This window comes from Hesperophylax consimilis, chromosome 12 (assembly GCF_061612785.1).
Source record: "Hesperophylax consimilis isolate HC1 chromosome 12, BYU_Hcon_1.0, whole genome shotgun sequence".
NCBI classification, from domain to species: domain Eukaryota; kingdom Metazoa; phylum Arthropoda; class Insecta; order Trichoptera; family Limnephilidae; genus Hesperophylax; species Hesperophylax consimilis.
In genome coordinates, this window is record NC_142847.1 from 11,356,463 (window position 1) to 11,377,421 (window position 20,959).

The 20,959-nt window shown below is 35.5% G+C and overlaps 1 protein-coding gene across 1 annotated transcript; it reads left to right on the plus strand.

The window, feature by feature from the left end:
• Positions 1–1,188: 1,188 nt before the first annotated feature.
• Positions 1,189–19,006, plus strand: Sqor (Sulfide quinone oxidoreductase). Its single transcript, XM_089637692.1, has 8 exons — positions 1,189–1,659; positions 1,847–1,952; positions 7,376–7,600; positions 12,130–12,330; positions 14,342–14,551; positions 14,793–14,982; positions 15,094–15,266; positions 16,738–19,006. The coding sequence occupies exons 1-8, from the start codon at positions 1,562–1,564 to the stop codon at positions 16,870–16,872; spliced, it is 1,338 nt and encodes a 445-aa protein (XP_089493818.1). The 5' UTR covers positions 1,189–1,561; the 3' UTR covers positions 16,873–19,006.
• Positions 19,007–20,959: the final 1,953 nt, after the last annotated feature.

The window sequence follows — 20,959 nt, forward strand, 5'->3', positions numbered from 1 at the left end:
GTTGCCAGATTTAATAATGTTAAATAACAAACAACTAGCTGACTTGTGCCCCGTTCTGACAGAGCGATTTTAGTTGAACAACTTTTATTGAACGAAAAAAATTGAACAACATATCGCTCAGACGTTTCAATTTAACTCGAACATATTTTGTTAATCATGATGGCGTCAAGTGAAGTTATCGCTGCGTGCGTCCATATGATTTCGGAACTTTTACGGAACAAACTTTAGAATATGAATAAGCGCAAAAAATGTTGTATGTGGGCCAGATAATGGATTATAAGGAGAAACGAAGTGGGTGCTTCTAACACTATATTGAGAGATGGCGTTAGAAGATACCGAAGGCTATCGCAATCATTTGCGAATTTCGGAAGAACAATTTAATGTACTGTTGTATAAAAAAAAAACAGGACACCGTTATGCGCGCGACTATCCCAGCAAAAACTAAGTTACAAATTTAGCTAGGATACCTGTTAACGGAGGATTTTTTTTCAAGTCTGTCTTATATACACAGAGTTCCGAAAAATACGATATCATTGTTTATAAAAGAAGTGTTCGTTGCAATAGTTGATGCCCTAAAATTTGTTATCAAGGTAAAAAAAAATTTTTTTTTTTAAACATTCAGAGACGTGTTATTTAAAAATAATAACTACTAAGTTACAGTAACATTTCTAAAATAATATTATTAATTGCAGTATCACGGGTATTCTTAATTTTGTAACCTTCTTGCTTCTGATCCCAAAGACTTTTGAGACTTCAAAGAGCTTTGGTAAAGATCCACAAATCTGAACATCATATCATCCGACTACTGAATACATTCTTTCATTGAAGTAGATGCCATAATGGTGGGTACTAGGTTCCCATAAATAAACTTCTCACTAGGAACGTCTTACGTCTACTTTCGACCGCAAGGAACTAAAAATCGCAAGTGGCTTGAAACATATGTTCACACTTTCAATTCGGCTGGAAAATCGAACGATGACTCATCTTTGAACAACAAAAGTAGACGGGCTTTCAACTTTCGTCGTTCAACTAAAAACTTGATCAACTCTGTTAAAAGGCTGTTCACACTTGTGGATTAGCTTTCAAGAATCTAAATTATCATTGATAGCCTAAATAAAAAAAAAAACAAAAGTCGTTTTTAATTATTTTTCCAGGGAATCTGGAATAACAATAACCATATCTTTTTTTATCGTCATGAAAGTGAAGGTTTTCTGTAGGTCATCACTTAATTCGGAGTTCTTACGTAATTTTAGTGGCAATAATAAAAACAAACCATACAATAGAAACAACAAGGTTTTATCTGATACAGCAATGGCATGCGAAATTGGGCTCTAGTGAAAAAGAATTTAGATTTCAATACTGCCAGAAATTGCTCAGTCAGATAAAATCTTGTTGTTTTAAGGCCATGAAATGTCAATTCAAATGTGACGTTTACTCCAAACGGGAGGGCGCGGGAGGGAGAAGTCGGTTTTGGTCGGCGCTACGTGCCGGTTGCATGTTTTGATTGGGATCTTGCTCGAAAATAATCGTTTTTTAATAGCGGTACAAAACACATCACAGAATGAGCGTCTCCATTTTAAATCATGTCCACAAATTGAAAGTGCTCCACCTAACTGCGAGATCATTTTCTGTCACAAGTTATCGAAATGATAAATATGAGTAAGTGTTACATTACAATATTACGTGCGCAACAAGTTGTCTTAGTGAATTTTGGTTTAATATTATTAAATAGGCGTTGTTTCGTGTATAATTTATTTAATTATTTTTCGTTAAGGTTAATTTAAGTAGTAGGTAATAACTGTAGTTAATGGCTATGGTGATTAAAGTGGATTTGTTATTGTTTTAGCTGCAAGTTTCTTGTGGTGGGCGGGGGCTCAGCAGGATGCGCCATGGCCGCCAAAATCACCAACGATTTTCCCTCCAAGAAAGTCATAGTCCTGGAACCCAACAACGTAAGTATTTATTTTATTAAAGCACCTCATTGTGGACCCAATTATTAAACTTCCAGAGTTCTCCGTTTCATTTATTGTCCCACTGCCACAAGCTCCTCACTGTCCGGTGCCAGTGGAACTATGGCTTCTCCATATGGGGTTGTGAGACTAAGTTGAGGATGTGGAGGAGGGAAAGAAGAAGGTAAAAGGGGTAGGTTGAGAAGTAGGTACTTACCAGAGTATTCGAATCTGGTCACTAAACAGAGCTAAAACTAATAGTTCTGTGAACAGTTAGTAGACCTCGCATCCAAAAGCTGTATGTTTCTAATTTTCTTTTATATCAAACCAATTTTTTTTCTGAAATTGTACGATTTGTAAGTATTTTTCGGGCCGGATTTCATATCCGTGACCTCTTGGTTCAGAGTTTTATCTTACTTCTCTACAGTAGAATATATTTTTATAACTTTTTTGCTAAAAATTGGCCAAACAAAACTACAAATGAAAATCATCACATTTCTATATTTTTAAAAGAAGTACAGGTAGGTAATCTTTTAGGATAGCTGGACACGCTCAATATGAACTGTTTATGTCGCAGGAGATTGAAAATACTGCATTAAAGTTCCAGTTTAGCCATGTTTATTTCTTCTCTGACGTATTCAAATTGAGTGATGTCCAGCGATTCTAAAAGTTTACCGAGATTGGTTCCCTAGATACGAAAAACCTGCTGACAATATATGAATTTCTCTGACTAAATCTTTTAGAGCAGCTAGAAATTAACAAAAACTCTAATAATCCGAAAGCTATTCTAATTAATGAACAAACAAATATAATTCATTCACCCCTACTAGATATCTTCAAACCTAGTGCAAATATGAGTGCACTATGAAGTACTTAATTATGCTATTAAAATAACCCTATGAGTCATCGTTTGGGAATAACTAACATAAAGACATTCAGTCAAATTTAAACATTACACTAATTGGGGAAACTTTACTGGGGTAATAACCATTAATAATTTCTAATATTTTACTCAGAAATCAATTAAGAAATCAGTAATTGAAATTAAAATACCTACCTAGAAATAATATAAATGTATCGTCTGTGAGTGGGCTACCCACAGTTTGATAATGCCTTCAGAGGGCGAAACAGCTGTCACGCGTAATAATTCTTTTTTTATCTTACTGAACAAACCATCTGTCATTCTATCTTCTTTTTTTATCTTACTGAACAAACCATCTGTCATTCTATCTTCTTTCAACAGTTTCGTGAATAGTTCGAAGCTCCATACTGCCGCGATAGGTAGAAACACAATATCTCCCGTGAAACTCTCAAGGAAGACACTGTGTTTTTACTTACCGTGGCAGCATAATCGCGGATCTAAAAATTCTAATCAGATAATGTTGCTAAAATTCTATGACTTCAGAGCTCACCGTTCGAGGAGTAAACATTTCGTAATACTGATATTTCTTTCATAATATGGCATTGGCCTACGTGCAATTTTATTCTTGTTACCAAATCTAGATACAGGGTTTTCCAATAAGAGGTGTTATTTTGAATAGCCCGCTATTTCGGTAGATGTTACTTTTGAAGCTGTCATTTTTTGACATTTGACAAGTAGAAACTACGCCATTAATAAAAATGGAACGATACACGCTTCAACAACGCATTGAAATTATTAAAATTCACTTGAGTGAATCAAATGCAAATCATCTTGAGTGATGAGGCCCATTTCCACCTCAGTGGCTTCGTCAACAAGCAAAATTGTCGCATCTGGGGCTCGGAAAACCCAAGAGTTATTGTTGAAAAGCCTCTCTATCCTCAACGTGTGACTGTTTGGTGCGGTTTATGGTCCGGCGGAGTCATTGGACCTTACTTTTTCGAAAATGAGGCTGGAGCAACAGTTACGGTGAATGGATTGCGCTATCGAGAGATGATTAATGATTTTTTATGGCCGGAATTGGATGGTATTGATCTGTACAACGTTTACTTTCAACAAGACGGTGCTATGTGCCACACAAGCAACGAAACCATTGATCTTTTACGATTGAATATCAAAATAACACCTCTAATTGGAAAACCCTGTATTAGCATAATATAAAATAATTCACATGACCGCGCTGGAAAAACGATCAAAGTAAATAAAAAACACATTTAAGTGAATCTTAAAAGTTATTAAATAAACAAAACATTATATTTTTTAAATATTATAATTGACTGAGAGTAACGAAGTCCTGTTTTAACATGACCATTTGGCATTTCATCTGTCATAAATTTGTAACTTTGACTAGATGGCCAACTTTATCTAGATGACTAACTTTAACTAGATGCCTAACTTTGACTTTGACTAGATGACTAACTTTAACTAGATGGCTAACTTTGACTTTGACAAGACGACTAACTTTGACTTTGACTAGATGACTAACTTTGACTTTAACTAGATGACCAACTTTGAATAGATGGCTAACTTTAACTTTGACTAGATGACTAACTGTGATAAGATGACTAACTTTGACTAGGTGGCTAACTTTGACCTAGTTTTTATTTATTAAGCCTGTGACAGACCACGCTGTAAGCCCGCTATATTTGCGTGGTTTGGCACATTTCAACATATCGTTCACCATAAATTCCCATTGGTAGTGTATGGCGAGCGATACGTTGAAATAGGCTAAGCCATGATGCATATAGCGTAAAGTGACGCCTACCTTATGATACCTAAAGCCTGAAGAAAGTTTGAAATCACTCAGATAGTAACGTTTCTTTTGGACAAATTATATAATTATTTGAAATAAAAATCTTACATAAAATATATAGTTTATAATTTCAGTGAATAGTTATTTAAGTACCTACTTACATGTCTTACGATTTCATAGGAAAATTTGATTTTGATTTAACAATAAGGCAAAATTAGGTCTACTGTTTACAGAACTATTGTAAGTATAGTTAAGATTTAACTTTCCTCTTTAACATCTCCTTCCCTATCTAACTCCGTTCAACTTCACTAGTTCCGGGTAGTTGGGACTCTTCTGCCATGCTGATATTTCAAAGTTTTTTGTTAATAAAAATGGAAATCCTCATTAAATAAATATTTATTCAGAATTAGTGGCACAAGATGGCAATTACATAAATAAATAAAAATGTATTTTGATCGTTTTTCCCCTTGAAACCATAAATCGTAAAGATTATGAAGTTATAGGTAGGTATATTATATTAATAGAATGTTTAAAAAAATGGAAATGTAATAACTTATGTTTAAATAATTTTATTTTATTTACAGTTCTTGTTCTCAGAGATTGCATCGTGCAGGGAATGATACTTGCCCTGTTGATAATTTTAAATTTTGTATATACATATATCTATGTATGTACAAGACCATTAGGCATCTAAATCAGAGGTTCCCAAGGTGGTCTATATGGACCTCCGGGGGTCGATATCGGCTTGCTGGGGGTTTATGTCAGCGAGAAAAAAATTTGGGGGTCCACGAGATTCAAATGGGGGTACATACGAGCGGATCCCCATTTACCTCAAGTCAACATTTAGGAGTTCCATAAATGACACAATAGACCTAACACAAATATAATAGACTGAGAAATTACTTATTTGAAATTTGTATTTTTATATTTCGTAAAGTTGTTAATTGAGGTATATAAATAGAGTTTACGTTCCTTTTCTCGTCAGAATTAAATATATTCAAGCAAAACATTGCACATTGGAAGCCGCGAATTTTCCTAGTTCCCCATGTTTTTGAAAAACGTCCAGGGTAATAATGACGTTCAACATTTAAATGCACTTCACACAGACTTCAAAACTAAGTTTGAGGACATTTTGACTATGGAAATAGAACGTTGAAGAATCGGATATCATGTGACTAGAAGAACTGACCGGAACAAGCACTGACAAAGAACTTAAGGGGCAGTTCTGTAGGGCCAGCTACAGAAAGAAATTCCCGTTGCTTATCCTGCTTCATTTTCATTTGGTGTAATACCTCACAAGGGCGCCCCTGTCTGCACAATGCAAAGACAGAGGAACTATACCGCCACTCGGTTGGTGGACAGGCAACGGAAGGGAATCTTCTTATGAAAAAGTGAAATGATTATCACATGGGACGTTAATAGTTTTAGAAAAATTCTATATTTGGCAGGCAGGGGGTCTACGGGGCAAAAAAGTTTGGGAACCTCTGATCTAAATAAACCTTAAGGCTGAATACTATTTAAATATTTTCTCACATAGCACTCTTTTTAGGGTGAATTGCCTAATACAAAAAAAAAATATATATATATTTTCTCAATTCAAAAATACTGGGGCCTGTAAGTTCCTACACAAAAGTTAAACTTTTTTCTTTCATCTTTCCCACTATTTATAGTTTTAGATTTAATGGTGTACACATTAAGCGGTTTTTGGGCTTGGCCTTTATCACCGTATCGCTTAGCATACAGATGGATATCATGTTAGGGCAAGTCTATTTCTTCTGACGTCTGTGCGTGACCCCCTCTCCTGCCTACTTAGGCTGAAGAGGGGGTCAGATCAATTAGAGAGCTGACGTGGTCACGTGACTGTCAGCTGTCAAGTTGACAGATCCCCCGTACAAATTGATTTGACCCCCCCTCCTGCCGTAGCGATAGCTTCGAGTGACACTACAATATATAATCTGTATAGGCTATGCCCAAAAAACGCGTGATGCGTGAGTGTTGTCTGACACCGACATTAATTAGACAATTCCATTGCAAATCGTGTCTCGACTTGACAAAATTCTGAGAATTGACCTATTAGCGTTTTATTCTGTATAAATTAGCATGTGTTACGTTCAATTGCTTTTTAGCAGGAATTGTTTATTTTGGCACATTTAGAATCATGACTTATCTAATTATATTTGCACTCTTTGGTAAACGTGTCTGGGAGGTAATAAACTCTTTTTCTTATGCAACACTGTAAACATCCAAGTTTAGGTTTTCTATTCCATGTAAAAATACATTTTCATCTTTTCGTCTGATGGGATCTTAACTAAAAAATTAACTAACTCATCATCACACAGTTTCTCCGAAGGGGTAAATAGAGAGGATAGAGTGTCACACAACTCTGTTGTGGCATACGCTACATGCTTCATTCACATTCATGTGTATCATCTCATATACAAACGACGTCCAAAAACTTGTGCTACAGCAGAAAAATCATTTGCAGCACATGGCGAACTCAAAAAAACATAAGTTTTTCGCGGTTGCTTCGTTCCTTTCCCATATGTTGAGGTTCAGCTCAGCAGTTCGGCTTGTGTATGTATACGTAGCATTACAGTACTTACTGTAGGCAGACAGTTGATAGTCTATTGTGGATACCTAGTTCTTCCAGAATGGATATATCAATCTATTTTCTACACATTTTTTTCCGGCAACACATTTAGAAATCGTCTATATAGTTCATACTTAATAAATAGAATTTTGTTAACCTTTCAGCTCCACTACTACCAGCCCCTGTTCACGTTGATTGGCGCCGGTTTGAAGGAACTGAAGAGCAGTCACCGCAACATGAAAGACGTGCTGCCCAAGAAGGCCCGGTGGGTGAAGGACTCCGTATCCTCCTTCCAGCCCAAGGACAACTCCGTCACCACCAAGGAAGGACACACCATCAGCTACGACTACATGATCGTGGCCACCGGTCTGCAACTCAATTATGATGCTGTAAGTTTTATTCGGTTCCGTGCCAACACAGAACAGTGACGAAATAGAACATTGAAGAAAAGGAACAAACCTAACCTATTATTATTCTATTAATCGTGTTCTGGTTTGTCACTGTTTTGTTTTATTCGACTACTGTTTTATTCATTTTTATAAATATATATTTTTAAAACCAGTCTACGAGCCATTGTGTGATTGGATAATACATGCTACAGATATGTGACAATGTGGTCTTCAGATAAAATATTTTATTTTGAAGTTTATAAATGGAACTTCTCGGGATAACTTATATTATAATAATAAAGAATAAAAATGAAACACAGTAGCGGTCCCAAGATAGAACCTTTTGGGACACCAGGAGAACCGTGAATTCCGCAGAACTAGCACCCTTACAAAGTGTATAATATTTAATATTACAATTTGTAAAAAAGAACTACTTCTACAAAATGACGTTTTTTACTTTGAAATTTTCATGGACAGTAACGAAATGCATTCAAAACGTCTAAAACCTAGCTCTACACATTGCAGTGCACTTCACTGGACTGCAAATGTAGCCAGCTGCACAATAGGTGTTAAAGTGTAACTAAATGTTAACACACTTCAAGTGGGTGAAAACAGGGTCCCATTCGAGAAAATTGATTTTGATTTAAACCGCCACATATATCTTTGAAAATAATACATACATTTGACTGATTTTTTTTTTACAAACTCACCACTCCCCAACTACAGGGTGGGGCAAAAGTAATCACCCAATGTTCTTTTGCTGTAATTTTTTGTTTTTTTATGATAAACTTTGGTACTGCTTGTTATTCCGCGTTCTTGCGGAGTAAACCGATTCATGTCTTGTCGATTTGTATTCTGCGTTTGTTTACTTCACAAATGTCAAAACCGAATTGACATTTGGCGCCATTTGCAGAAGTTATAGCGTTTTCCAATAAGGTGATTACTTTTGCCTCACCCTGTATAAAGATACTGTCTGGAATTAAAGCCCACTTTGTAATACGCAACACTAGATTGGGTTTTTCTTTAATGTATCAGCCGGTGAATACCAGAACATCCTTTGGACGAAGGAGTTTTTCTTATAAAGTTGCTTTATAATATGCTCGGTGAAAACATAAAAAACTATAGTTTCGTTGAATCTATTCAAGAAAATGATAAAAAATTCCATACTGACTAAGAGTGGTGATGTTTGTTGGATTGCCCATGTCGTAGCATCTGTCATGAATTACCTTAGGAGCCCCACATTCGATGTGATCACAACATTTACACACGTGTTATGTGATTTACATATTTGATTAAATAAAATTGTAAAGCTGCTCATCTCGACACAGGAATTCCCGGGAGTAGCGGAGGAAAAAAAAAAACAAATCCATTATCTAAAGTTAATGTCAGTTTTGGTCCATGTATGTATTTTATCAATAAACTTGGTTTTCACTTTCACATAAATCATGTGCCATAAGTTTGAGGATTTATTACCCATTCTACAGGTATAGGTTTAGTATAGCTTCCTTTTGATTAAATATTCTTCCACACAAGAGACAAGAAGATAAGAAAATGGGCCACTTGTATTACATTGTTGAATTATCGGATAGCAATGCCTATATAGCCATTCAAATATGACCGGTGTAAAAGGTAAAAATACCCTTCTCGTCGAAAATGTGTTAATAATATAATAACGACAAACTGCCTGTTTCTTTATCAGAAACATTTATGTATATTACAAGTTGTGTCATGTTATCAGAAGTCATAAATGTAAGTACTGACAAGCCCTTTGCAGTATCTGTGCAATTTTTGTCATACAATTCAATTCTATGGCATTTGTTTGTTTAACAAAACACACACCCATAATGAGTTACGTTTTGTAAGAGTCAGCGGCGTGCAAGCTGTCCATAAAGTCTGAAAAACTGTACCTACCGAACAATAATATGAAATTATAGAAATTTTATAAAAGTGACAAATTTCTGATCGTAATGTATTTTTTTCCATGAATTTGGTAAAGAACTTGTACGCTTATTTATTTAATTGGACATAACAGTCAGCGGAAGATGATAAAATTGTCGGCAAATGAATTGTGCATTGCATTATACTAAAACTACATACAGCCTTCCTTTGGTCATAGAACAATGCACACTATTGGTAAAAGTATAATTCAAAAGCAGCGTAGGGAGTGTGGCGAACACATTGCTCAGGAAGTAGAAACATGAACTGCAATAGCTATCCCAAGCTAGGATACAGGCTGAATGACAACTGGGGAACAGTGTCACCAACGTTGCCTTTGATGTGAGGGTCGCATCTCGAAGTATTTATACGCCGGCACCCGGGGCTCTGCTGGGGTGATCCTTTTATTTCCCCAGATACTCGTGGGACCATTAAAATTGGACCATTCAAACAAAAAAACTAGTATTTTTATAAGCAATAATTGTTCGCCTTTGTGCTATGCATAAATAAAATCTTGTCTTTAAAACATTAATTTATCAAAAAAATAATAAAAAAACTAGTGTTGATGAGGGGCCTTTGGGGAACATATGGGAGTGGAGAGGAGATCTGAGGCCACCTTGGTGGAATCTTGGTGGAAGAGGGACTTCCCATGGAAATCAGGAAAACAGGAACAGCGGGAAAACAGGAACCCTCGAAATGGCTTGAGTGCTCACGTGACCTATCCGTATACCGATTCCGCTCTAATAAATAATAATATAAACATATTTCAAACTGATCCTGACCTTGTTTTAACCTTTAAGTTTCTTTCCAGGTCATTATTCTATAATAAAATCACTATTATTCACATTACTCAATCAATTTGGAGCATAGCCAGATGATATGTATGTTAAAACTTTATGGCCAGTCCAGTTATAAGAGGGGTATTAAATTGGTAAGTTTCTGGAAAGCTAGCGAAAACAAAAAGGTTTCTGTATAAAAAATATTTACTTGTAAAAAGTTTGTTCTATCGCGACACATTTAGTCCAATTCATCTCTAGAGCCATTGTAATATTTTGGTAGAATGTTCACTGTAGGTCCTCTTTTTTTTTAAATGAATGATTTTCATAATACAAACTTTCGTAAGTTGTCGAAACAAAAATTATCTAGTAAGCGGGGAGACATTAGGAACTCCAAGGAGACATCAGGAGACCTCGGTTATAGGACTTAAGCCCTTCTTCCACACACATTATTACCAGTGGGTGCTGCTGCTCACTAAAATGGGTGGTGCCCTAAAAATCTTGGACATAATATAACCTACCTACCTAATGTAATAAAAATAAATTTAATTATGAAAAAATCCTACCTACTTGTAGATTAGGTTAGTGCTCAATTGTCTCTACTGGCAAAGACGTCGGTAATATCGTTTTTTAGGCGTTTAAAAAGCATAAAGTCTGTCTGCACTAATTTTATTTCTTAAGAAAGATTTAATTTATTTAAAGTTATATTTATAGAGACACGAAAATCGAGTTCAGGAAAATTTGTTCTATATTCAGTAAAACTATCACAAAAAGTAACCTAGCTGTTGATATTTTTGTCATTTGTTTTTGGGGTGTTATGCCATATTGCGCTAAATCCTTCTTTGGCTAAATAAGGTTATAGCGCAACACGGCATAACACCCCAAAAACAAATAACAAAAATACTTTTGGCCGTGAAAATCTTAAATCATATTTAGCTGCTGATAGGTGATCTGTGAACTGGAATCCTTTTTGTACTTGATTAAATATAATATCACACACTTCTTTACAAATTACTGATTTTAGCCTAGTTCAGCGCATTGTTTTATTTATAAAATAGAACTCATTTTTAATTCTTCCTTTTGCATCCAAAAAACGAATCTTATTGACCTGTCAAAATGTTTCTCTGCATTGTTATGTTGGTGTTTGTAGAATGCTGTATTTGGTCGTTGCTGAGCGGAACATTGAATGAAAAAGAGTAGATGTTGAATTAGAGACACAATATGGACAACAATATGAGACAAACATGTCCCAGTTAAAATGCTACTGACAAACCGTTCTTTTTGATGTTGAGGAAAAATTTCGAACCCCGTCGTCCCTGGGCTGATAATTTTGCAAGGCAATACATCTACCCACGGTTTTGACTCGATGACAATATGTGCGAACATTCTCGTAAAATTCTTTGAGCGATATTCGAAACGAACCACTGTTCTGAATATAGGTACAAAACGCTCTGCATTATTGGCATAAATTCAGGGAATGCGTTGCTCCTCAACTCCTCAGGACTAGCTGCCACTGATTATTAAAAAAAGTTTGTCACAAGTGACAATGAGACATACATATTATCATATTAATTAATGACTTCGACCAGCTGATCGTGAGCAATATCAACAAGTAATGTGTACCTGTGCACGAACCTCCGCTCAGATGTTTGGCGGTAGTCGCCAAGATACTTAAATAGTCGAATATGAGATACTTGCGTATCGCTGTGGACGTAAGACTTAGCTAGCAGAGGAATTAAACCCGCGACGCCTGGGTGATAACCCGACGAATTCGTCCACTCAGCCATTAACCTGTCAATTAACCATGTCTTGTTCCAGATTCCAGGACTGGTGGAGGGTCTGTCCAAGCCAGACAGTGGCGTGTGCTCCATCTACTCTCCGGATCACGTGCTGAAAACGTGGCGGACGCTGCAGAACACAACGAGCGGGGAGGCCATCTTTACCTTCCCCGCCACGCCTGTCAAGTGCCCCGGGGCTCCGCAGAAGATCATGTACCTTACAGACAGTTACCTCAGGGATGTGAGTTCAATTCATATTTCTATCCAAATAGATAATATTTATACAATACATCTTTATAGTGTTTGAAAGAGAGAGTACGAAAACAGTGTGCAATATAGCTGTGAATGAGGAATACTTGGAGCAGGTGGATGAGTTTGTGTATTTAGGAAGCATGTTTACGAGAGATGGGAAGGCTGACAGAGATATTAAAAGAAGGGTAAATGTAGGTAACTCCGTTAATGGAGGACTGAACGCAGTTGGCGCTAACAAAAAATTGTCCAAAGAAGCGAAGTTAGCAGTCCACAATGGAGTGCTGGTACCTACCCTGATGTATGGAAGTAAGGCATGGAACTGGCAAAGAAAGGATGAAAGTAGATTGAATGCTGTTGAAATGAGATCCCTGAGGCGTATGTGTGGTAAAACCATGTATGATCGTGTGAGGAATCGAGGATCGTGTCCGCAAAGAGTGCAAGGCTGATGTAAGCGTAATGAGTAAGATCAAGAAAGGGACGCTTAGATGGTTTGGGCATGTAGAGCGAATGAGCGAAGAAAGGAGTGTAAGGAGAATATACGATGCAAATGTGAATGGTAGCAGAAGTCGGGGACGCCCGAGGAAGACATGGCACAACCAAGTGAATCAGATACTTGAGTCAGGCCATGTCAAGAGTCAGAATAATAGAAGAGTATGTATGAATGTGGCAAGGAGTGTGTACCAAGATCGAGTTGTTTGGCGGTCCGTCCTTTCTGCCTACCCCTGCGTAGAAACGGCGTGATGGTTAGTTAGTTAGTTAGTTAATTAGTTACATATATATAATAAAGAATATTGTCCTGTTGTATGTTTGTTTTTTATACAAATCTGCAGCTTGATGAAATTTTGCACACTTGACCTACAAAACAAAAGGAAAGTTACTGTATACATGAGATTTCGAAAAATCACCCCCACCCCTTAAAGCAGAGTTTTAATACTTCTTGATGAAATTTATAACACTTCATTCACATCCATACATCGTCTCATACGTACTCTTCAGATCTAGTCATTAAACATGGCTAAAGCCATTTCAAGTAATGTCCAATTCTGAATAGTGGTCTTTAATCGTGGGATACTGAGAGTATCGATTTACTCAAAAACGAAAGCTTAAATTGAAAAATGTTTTACCATAAAACGACTCCAAATATGATGTAGTTTATATTCACGATTTTCTTCCGCTTGTACTATGAGTTTCCGGACACCCTGTATTTAACTGTTACAATGCAACTTAGTACTCCTTAGTGTGCCAGGGGTAAAATGCCAAACGCTCGTCGTACGCCGGCTGACAATATTTTCTTAATACATAACTTGTTTGTTTTTTTTCAAAATTAAGTTTTTGTCAATTTTCCTACCTTACCAGATATATTTTTTTAATGTATTTATAAAGAAAAAATATATACTCTTGAGTTTTATTATATTTTCCATAAAGCTAAATAAGTGATCTTCAAATTTAAAAATTAAATTAAACGAGGCTACTGAGAGTACTATTGCTTTGAAAATTATATGAGGCTACTAAGAGAACTGTTGCTTTGAAAATTAAATGAGGCTACTGAGAGAACTGTTGCTTTGAAAATGATATGAGGCTAATGAGAGAACTTTTGCTTTGAAAATTAAATGAGGCTACTGAGAGAACTGTTGCTTTGAAAATTAAATGAGGCTACTGAGAGAACTGTTGCTTTGAAAATTGGAAATATTTTTCACTTTCGCAAAATTTGAAGATAAAATGAATACATGTATTTGCAGGTGACGGAACGAAAGTCTAGAATAATACTCTAGAATGATAATTTATTTCCTTGCCACATGAATAAAAAATAATTTAGAATGCTGTTATGTTACAATACAATAAAAACGGGGCAAGTGCGGTGAACTACATACTAGCAAATCCACGTTTGATTCGTCGACATTTCTTGACACAGCGATAACTGTGATTTATATTTTTCATGTTTCCTCATTTTTCTATAATATGCATTACAATTAAATCATGTTTATACTATTAATTAACAGCACAAACTACGAGACAAAGTGCAGGTGTCATACTACAGTTCTCTGGGTGTGATATTTGGCGTGAAGAAGTATGCGGACGCCCTGTGGAAGGTGGTGAAGGGACGGGACATTAACGTGAAGCTGCGCACCAACCTCGTTGAGGTCAGACCCAACACCAAAGAGGCCGTCTTTCAGAATCTGGACAAACCGGAGGAGAAGATCACTGTCAAAGTAAGCGTCCATTTTTAATTTAAATTTTTAACTTTTATACAAGATGTTCGGCATTGGCGGTCGGCGGCTTTTTGTAGAAGGGATGCTGGACAATATTTATTTATTTAAATGCAAACGGCACAACATGTGCCATTAACATAAATATAAAATAGTAATTTAAGTATAGAATAGCTTAAAAGGTATGGTATAAGTGCAAAAGTAAGATATCTCTACCCACGTCTGGTATTTGTTCTGTCCTTAGTACAGCATGCTGCACGTGACGCCTCCCATGGGGCCGCTGACAGCACTACGGAAGGCGGGGCCCGAGCTGGTGAATGAGGCGGGCTTTGTGACGGTGGACAAGTCCAGCATGCGCCACACTAAGCTGTCCAACGTCTTTGCGCTCGGGGACTGTGCCGACTCGCCCAACTCCAAGACTGCGGCTGCTGTTGGTGAGTGTTCCTTCTACTTATCTTTCACATATGCTGTATATTCAGATATCCCCTGTTCATCTTCATACTATCTCACACGTTGTTAATTAACTGCATTTGTGAATATTCCAGCCGCTCAATCCCTGGTGGTGCAGAAGAACCTTCGTAGCCTGCTGTCCGGCAAGCCGCTGACGGCCGTGTACGACGGCTATGCGTCCTGCCCCTTGGTGACCGGCCACAGCAAGTGCATCCTGGCCGAGTTCAATTACGACCTCGTACCCACCGAGACATTCCCCGTCAACCAGGTCAGTTCATATCAATAATACGGAAGTAGAAATCCCGTAAAGTACTCTTTTAGTAATTCGCCACTGGATTTTTAATAGTTGAAAGGACAAAATCAAACTGAACTAGGATTGCTATCAGGTAATATATATATGTACAGCATATCGATAAAGATTTTATCGATGATGTCATTAACTTCATTCTCGAGCACTACGCTAGATGGCCAACAAACAAACAACTGTTCACATCGACTAAATATGCTTAATTTAGTCGATATGCGCGATAACAATGACAAGTTACTGACATTATCGATAAATATGTACTTGTACCAAGGCAGGGGTCCGCAGACTACGCCTCTTTGCATTTCTCTCCAATTTCACATCCACTCAACCAGCCTTATGAGAAGCAGCTGCTGAACCAACTATGGCTCGAACAGCATCAGTGTTGCCAACTTTACAGATTTTCTCTTTTACAGATAGATTTTTCCAGATATTCTTGCTCTTTATATTATACAGAATGTGAAATGATAATTTAAAAATTATTTGTAACGGGTCGCGAACCTCTTATAGCTCTTTATAAAGGCGTTTGCGGCTCATAATATATACACGGTGTCTGAAAACTCACAGTACAAGCGGGAGACCGGGGAACCTACTTCTCATAGAGAACCCGAAAAAAAACCCCTTTTTTTTGATCTGTTCAATTCAATATAAATAAATATATATATATTTTTTTTTTAAACATTTTTTTCGGCAACTGAAGGTTTAAAATAACTTTTGGAGTCGAGTACACGCGACGACGCATTTTATAATACATTAAATAACAACGAAATCAAAACAAAAAAACAAAAACTAAGCTAAACTAAACTCGAATCAAAAAAAGTTATACCCCAAAATTGACTCCAAATTTGATGTAGACTCTCTGATACATTTGTTATCCTGTTTCCTTTACAACTTGACTCTTCTCACATAAAAGTAATAAATAATAATTATTATTTATTCATAATTAATAATTCTTACATTTAATTTAATATAATTTCAACATAGTCAACATTTACGAACATATTTTGTCACATAAAATTGTAAAATGTGGCCTCAGCACGGTTAAAGCACCCAGTGAGACTCACATTACCAAATAATATTTTATAACAAAAAAAAAATTTTTTTTTTAAAGTCTGCTTACCTCTGTACTAGGGGAACAGGTTAATTAATATGAATTTACATATTTAGTTCATCTCTTAAATCTGAATTTATTGTCGACGGCAATCAATCACCACATCCTGCAATGCCATTTGACAGCAGGAATAAACCTACATCTGTTGGATTAATTTATGATTTTTTTGTGATGCATTGCCGTTCACGTTATATTTTTTAGTCTTTTCCCATATGTGTATTTGTTTTTCCCTATAGTTTATACATATTGTATATTTTGTATTCTAGAATTAGATATTCAATATTTGCCCATCTCTGTAACCTCTGTATGTTGTTAATTGACCAGGCCAAGGAGCGCTATTCCATGTTTGTGATGAAGAAGTACGCCATGCCGCTGATGTACTGGGTCCTAATGACCCGAGGCTACTGGAACGGACCCGGCTTCATGCGATCGCTGTTCAAACCCTTCAAGTTCGACTAAACAACAACACGACACCATACAGTACCTTAATCTTAGGCAAGTCACCAATATATATTCATGAACAAATGTACTGTGGCAGTTTTTAAGAATCGAAAAAATCTTACAAATGATTTTATTGCTTTTGTATTTGAAATCTTAAGAACCTGGAGCAGATTGGCCAATTAAATTTGCAGGTGGCAAAAGAAGGAACTAATGAACCACTGTACATAAATTCCCTAGAAGTGTGATGTCGCCGAATTACAGACCTTTTTACTCTTATGCCTCCAAACAGGCCAACTAATTCAATGAAATTCTATTCAAAAAAGGCTTTTGATACTTGATTTTGATGTTTGTTCAATTTCACCTGATGTAAGATCCTTATTTCTGTCGCCTGCAACACTTTATCTCTTCAGTAAATCAAACAAACATAGTATAATTTAAATTCACAGATTTCTTATGTGTATCCTCGAGATGTACACCACGACGCCACTGACTGCAAAGTTAAGTTTAAGTCAATCTGTTCCTGCTTACTTGGAATCACGCTGGAATATCTTGGTTGTGTCAAACCGATTTGTTTCTGCGTTTATATGAATTCTGCACATCACCAATCATATTAACCACTTGAGCGATAGCTACCCAAATTTGGGTAACTATATAGATCACAAAGGGTTTAATTATTGAGCCATCTGACTACCTGACAAACGTCAAATACAGTTTGCTCACAAATATTTTCATTAATCGAGAATATATCAGACTAAGACAGATTTACATAGAGAGCCAATAGGTATAATTTATTGCCAAATTTATCTTGAAATTTTTTGCGTAAATCATAATATAATGGTATATTACCTGTTTGTACAACTTACGTAATTAAGTTACATTTAAGGATATGTTATACTAATCTGCTGAACTGATATTTTTTATCTGTTTGTTTTGTATTGGCGTTCCTCTCTTATACTACATATCCTTCACCCTCACAACATACCTTAGCTCCACCGGCTCCAATTGCAAGAAAATGATTTATATACCCTGTAAAATAAAGCACTGTAAAGTGGGGTGCGGCAGTATTTTGAAACACGCTGTACTTATTATGTACCAATAAGAAATGAGGATATAGTAGTCCCAGAGAGAAGTCATAAGTGATGTAATTTTTTTAGTATCTTCTATCTTTTTGTTATCATACAAGACGTGTGAGAAGGGAGAGGACGATCGTCGATATGTATGAGCTTTTTCTGGGACTACTTTACTACTACAAATGAGTGTATTACCAATGATATTACAAAACTTGTAGACATGTAGAGATCTCAAGGTGGCAGGTAAAAGTTATGGTAATTGCCGTCCTTTCGATTTAGTTATTTAGTACCAAACTGTCATTCATTACGTGAGGTTGTGTGCTACCTAACCAAATTCCGTAAATGAGTGCCAAAATGCCCTCGAGTGTGATGAGAAATTATTGGCAAACACTAATAAAAGCCAAGGAATCACATTTCATTTGTAAATACTCACAAATCACTTATTATTATAATAAACTAATTATTTCTTTTGTTTCTCGAAGATTTAAAGTGCATCAAAGTGAGATAATGAAAGTAGCAACACGTAATAATTATAAGAAGGACAACCTAATGGCAGTGTAAGTGAGTAAGTGTATTGTCATCCTATTCACACCCGTGATGTGGAATGTAGCGTTCAACACAACTTTTAAGTATGTAAACGCTGCCTGATTCTATATCTATTTCATTCATACACATATATACTTTGAACGCCTGTCTTTGAAAGTTTGAATTAAGAATTTACTGGAAACGTGAGTGTGTTACTTGCGTTAGATTAGAGACATAATAATCTAATTTCATGTACATATTTAACATTTGTTACCAAATGTATAGATATTTTCGTTCCTGCTTTTGCACGGAAAGTAGTTGTTTTTACAAATTAAATTTTGTAAACTTTATTAGAGGGATCTCTAATGATATTATATCTCCAGAGTTGATATTTTTGGCCAAAATTTTAATACTACAAGCAGTGGTGGTTCGTGATTGTTTTGTGTGCTGTGATGTGGTTATAGTCGAAATTGATATTTATGTTTTCAAAAATTGTCTATATTTTTATAACATGTTATTTGATTCCGCTTTTGTAAAATAAATGTAAATTGGATTTATTTTTTTATTTTATTTCATTATCTAATAGGATCCAAACACAGAGCAAAGAATATCCAGGAAGAGCTAGCAAGTGTGAATTAAAAAAAAAATATATATATATATATATCATATTAGCGATTGCTAAAAATTGCTATAAATGAAAATTTGAAACAGTAAATCAGAAAAAGATACGGTCGCATCTAGGAATTGAACCCAGGACTTAGCCTTGCCGGAGCTCTGCTCTTCCACTGAGCTAATCCGACCCTATTTCCTTCTGTCATATTTAACTGTATCATAACTTTGACTTAGAACTATCAACATTATTTTCATTTACGAGTACGAAAATTAACCTATATTTTTAGCTGCTTGAGACATATTCTAAATAAAGAACTAGTGAGAATGCGTACTTTGCATTCTTTCAATCCATAATCCAATATGGTATAATAGGATGGGGGGGCGCCTATAAAATTCACACACAATCTCTTTACATTGCGCAAAAACTAATAATTAAAATAATATTAAAGAAATCATTTTATATTCATCAACTCATTTTCAAACAATTTAAAGTCAGAAAATTAAATACTCTATTCCTGTATCACTCAACCTTACAAGTTTACAAAGAAGATATCCTAAACAAAACCGTAGCATTCAAAAACACAGCAAATCTCAGGCAAAAATACATGTTACCAATTCCGATTTGTAAAAAAAATTTAGGTCAACCAAACTACAAATACTTAGGAATGGATTTCTTCAATAAATTGCCATAAAATATAAGATCACTAATAATGGATTCAAAGAATTCAAAATACATTTTAAATCATATACTGAAAACCTTAACTAAAAATAAAAGTTAAAAAAATCTAAAAAACTAAACAAATAATTTGCACACAAGCAATTTGCTTATTATGAGAACATAAAAAAAATTAATTATAATAATAAAAAATTTAAAAAACTACCCACTTACACTCGAGAATAATTCTCCACTATTCGGGAATTTTAATTAGTTAATTAAGATTGTTATGTATTATTTATTATATTGTATCTTCTATTATCAAAATAAAAAGAATTAAGGTTAAAAAAAATAAAAATTTCTTAACGCATATTTTTATTGGCTGCTATCTTAATGTATGATCAATCAAATTATCGTTTGAAAATCGCTAAAATTGTATTCAATAATTAAATATTACAATTTGAGATTTTACTCATTAAGTTATTCTAAAAAATAAAATAAGTTGGTTGCCTGGTTCATTCAAAATACCTTCGTTCACTGCGGATTGCGGTAGAATAAAACAATTAATTGAATCGCGTATTATTGCGGGTTAGGTAAGGAATAGAATGGGATTACAGACTCAAATGGGATTTGCCTCTGGCCAGTTTCAGCAATTGAATTATTTTCAGGTATTCCAATTTATTGTGACGAAAAGCACGGTGTTCAACGGCAGTGTGGAGTGGCTCGTGTAGGTTTGAAGAGTGAGATATTTGTCTATGATCTGAGGTTAAAGGGAATAGACAACTAGGAATAAGAAATAATATTATCTTCATTCAAATCATCGGTTATCAATAATCAACCATATATTTTCCATTCCAAACTTGTTTTGATTGATTAATACATAATTGTAAATTGAATAGGAAATTTCAGTTTTTTTAACCTTTCCTTATCTGTGGTGTGTATTTACTACACATTGCTTCTAATAACTTTAATAACTCCATAAATATAATAAATTCTGTGTTCAGATTTTAGGTATTCCTCCGTTATACATTTATGCACTGAATTAAAAAATAAAATTTTTCATAGTTTTCAAATTCAATTAAAAATCAGAGATTTTTGTTAAAAATCGGAAACAAATACACAAACAAATACAATTAACCGTGTGACACTGCTTCGCGAAGAGTGTGCGAGGAAATGACACGCTATTGATGTCCGGCTTTAGTTCGCTATGCGGGAACATGTGAAATCCACACGTCCGCAGTTG

What these genes read in the sequence shown, in the direction of transcription:
- Sqor (XM_089637692.1), top strand. Translation starts at nt 1,562, where the DNA reads ATGAGCGTCTCCATTTTAAATCATGTCCACAAATTGAAAGTGCTCCAC. An exon ending in TAGTCCTGGAACCCAACAAC is followed by an intron (nt 1,953 to 7,375) that starts GTAAGTATTTAT and finishes TTAACCTTTCAG; the next exon opens with CTCCACTACTACCAGCCCCT. An exon ending in CAGACAGTTACCTCAGGGAT is followed by an intron (nt 12,331 to 14,341) that starts GTGAGTTCAATT and finishes ATTAATTAACAG; the next exon opens with CACAAACTACGAGACAAAGT.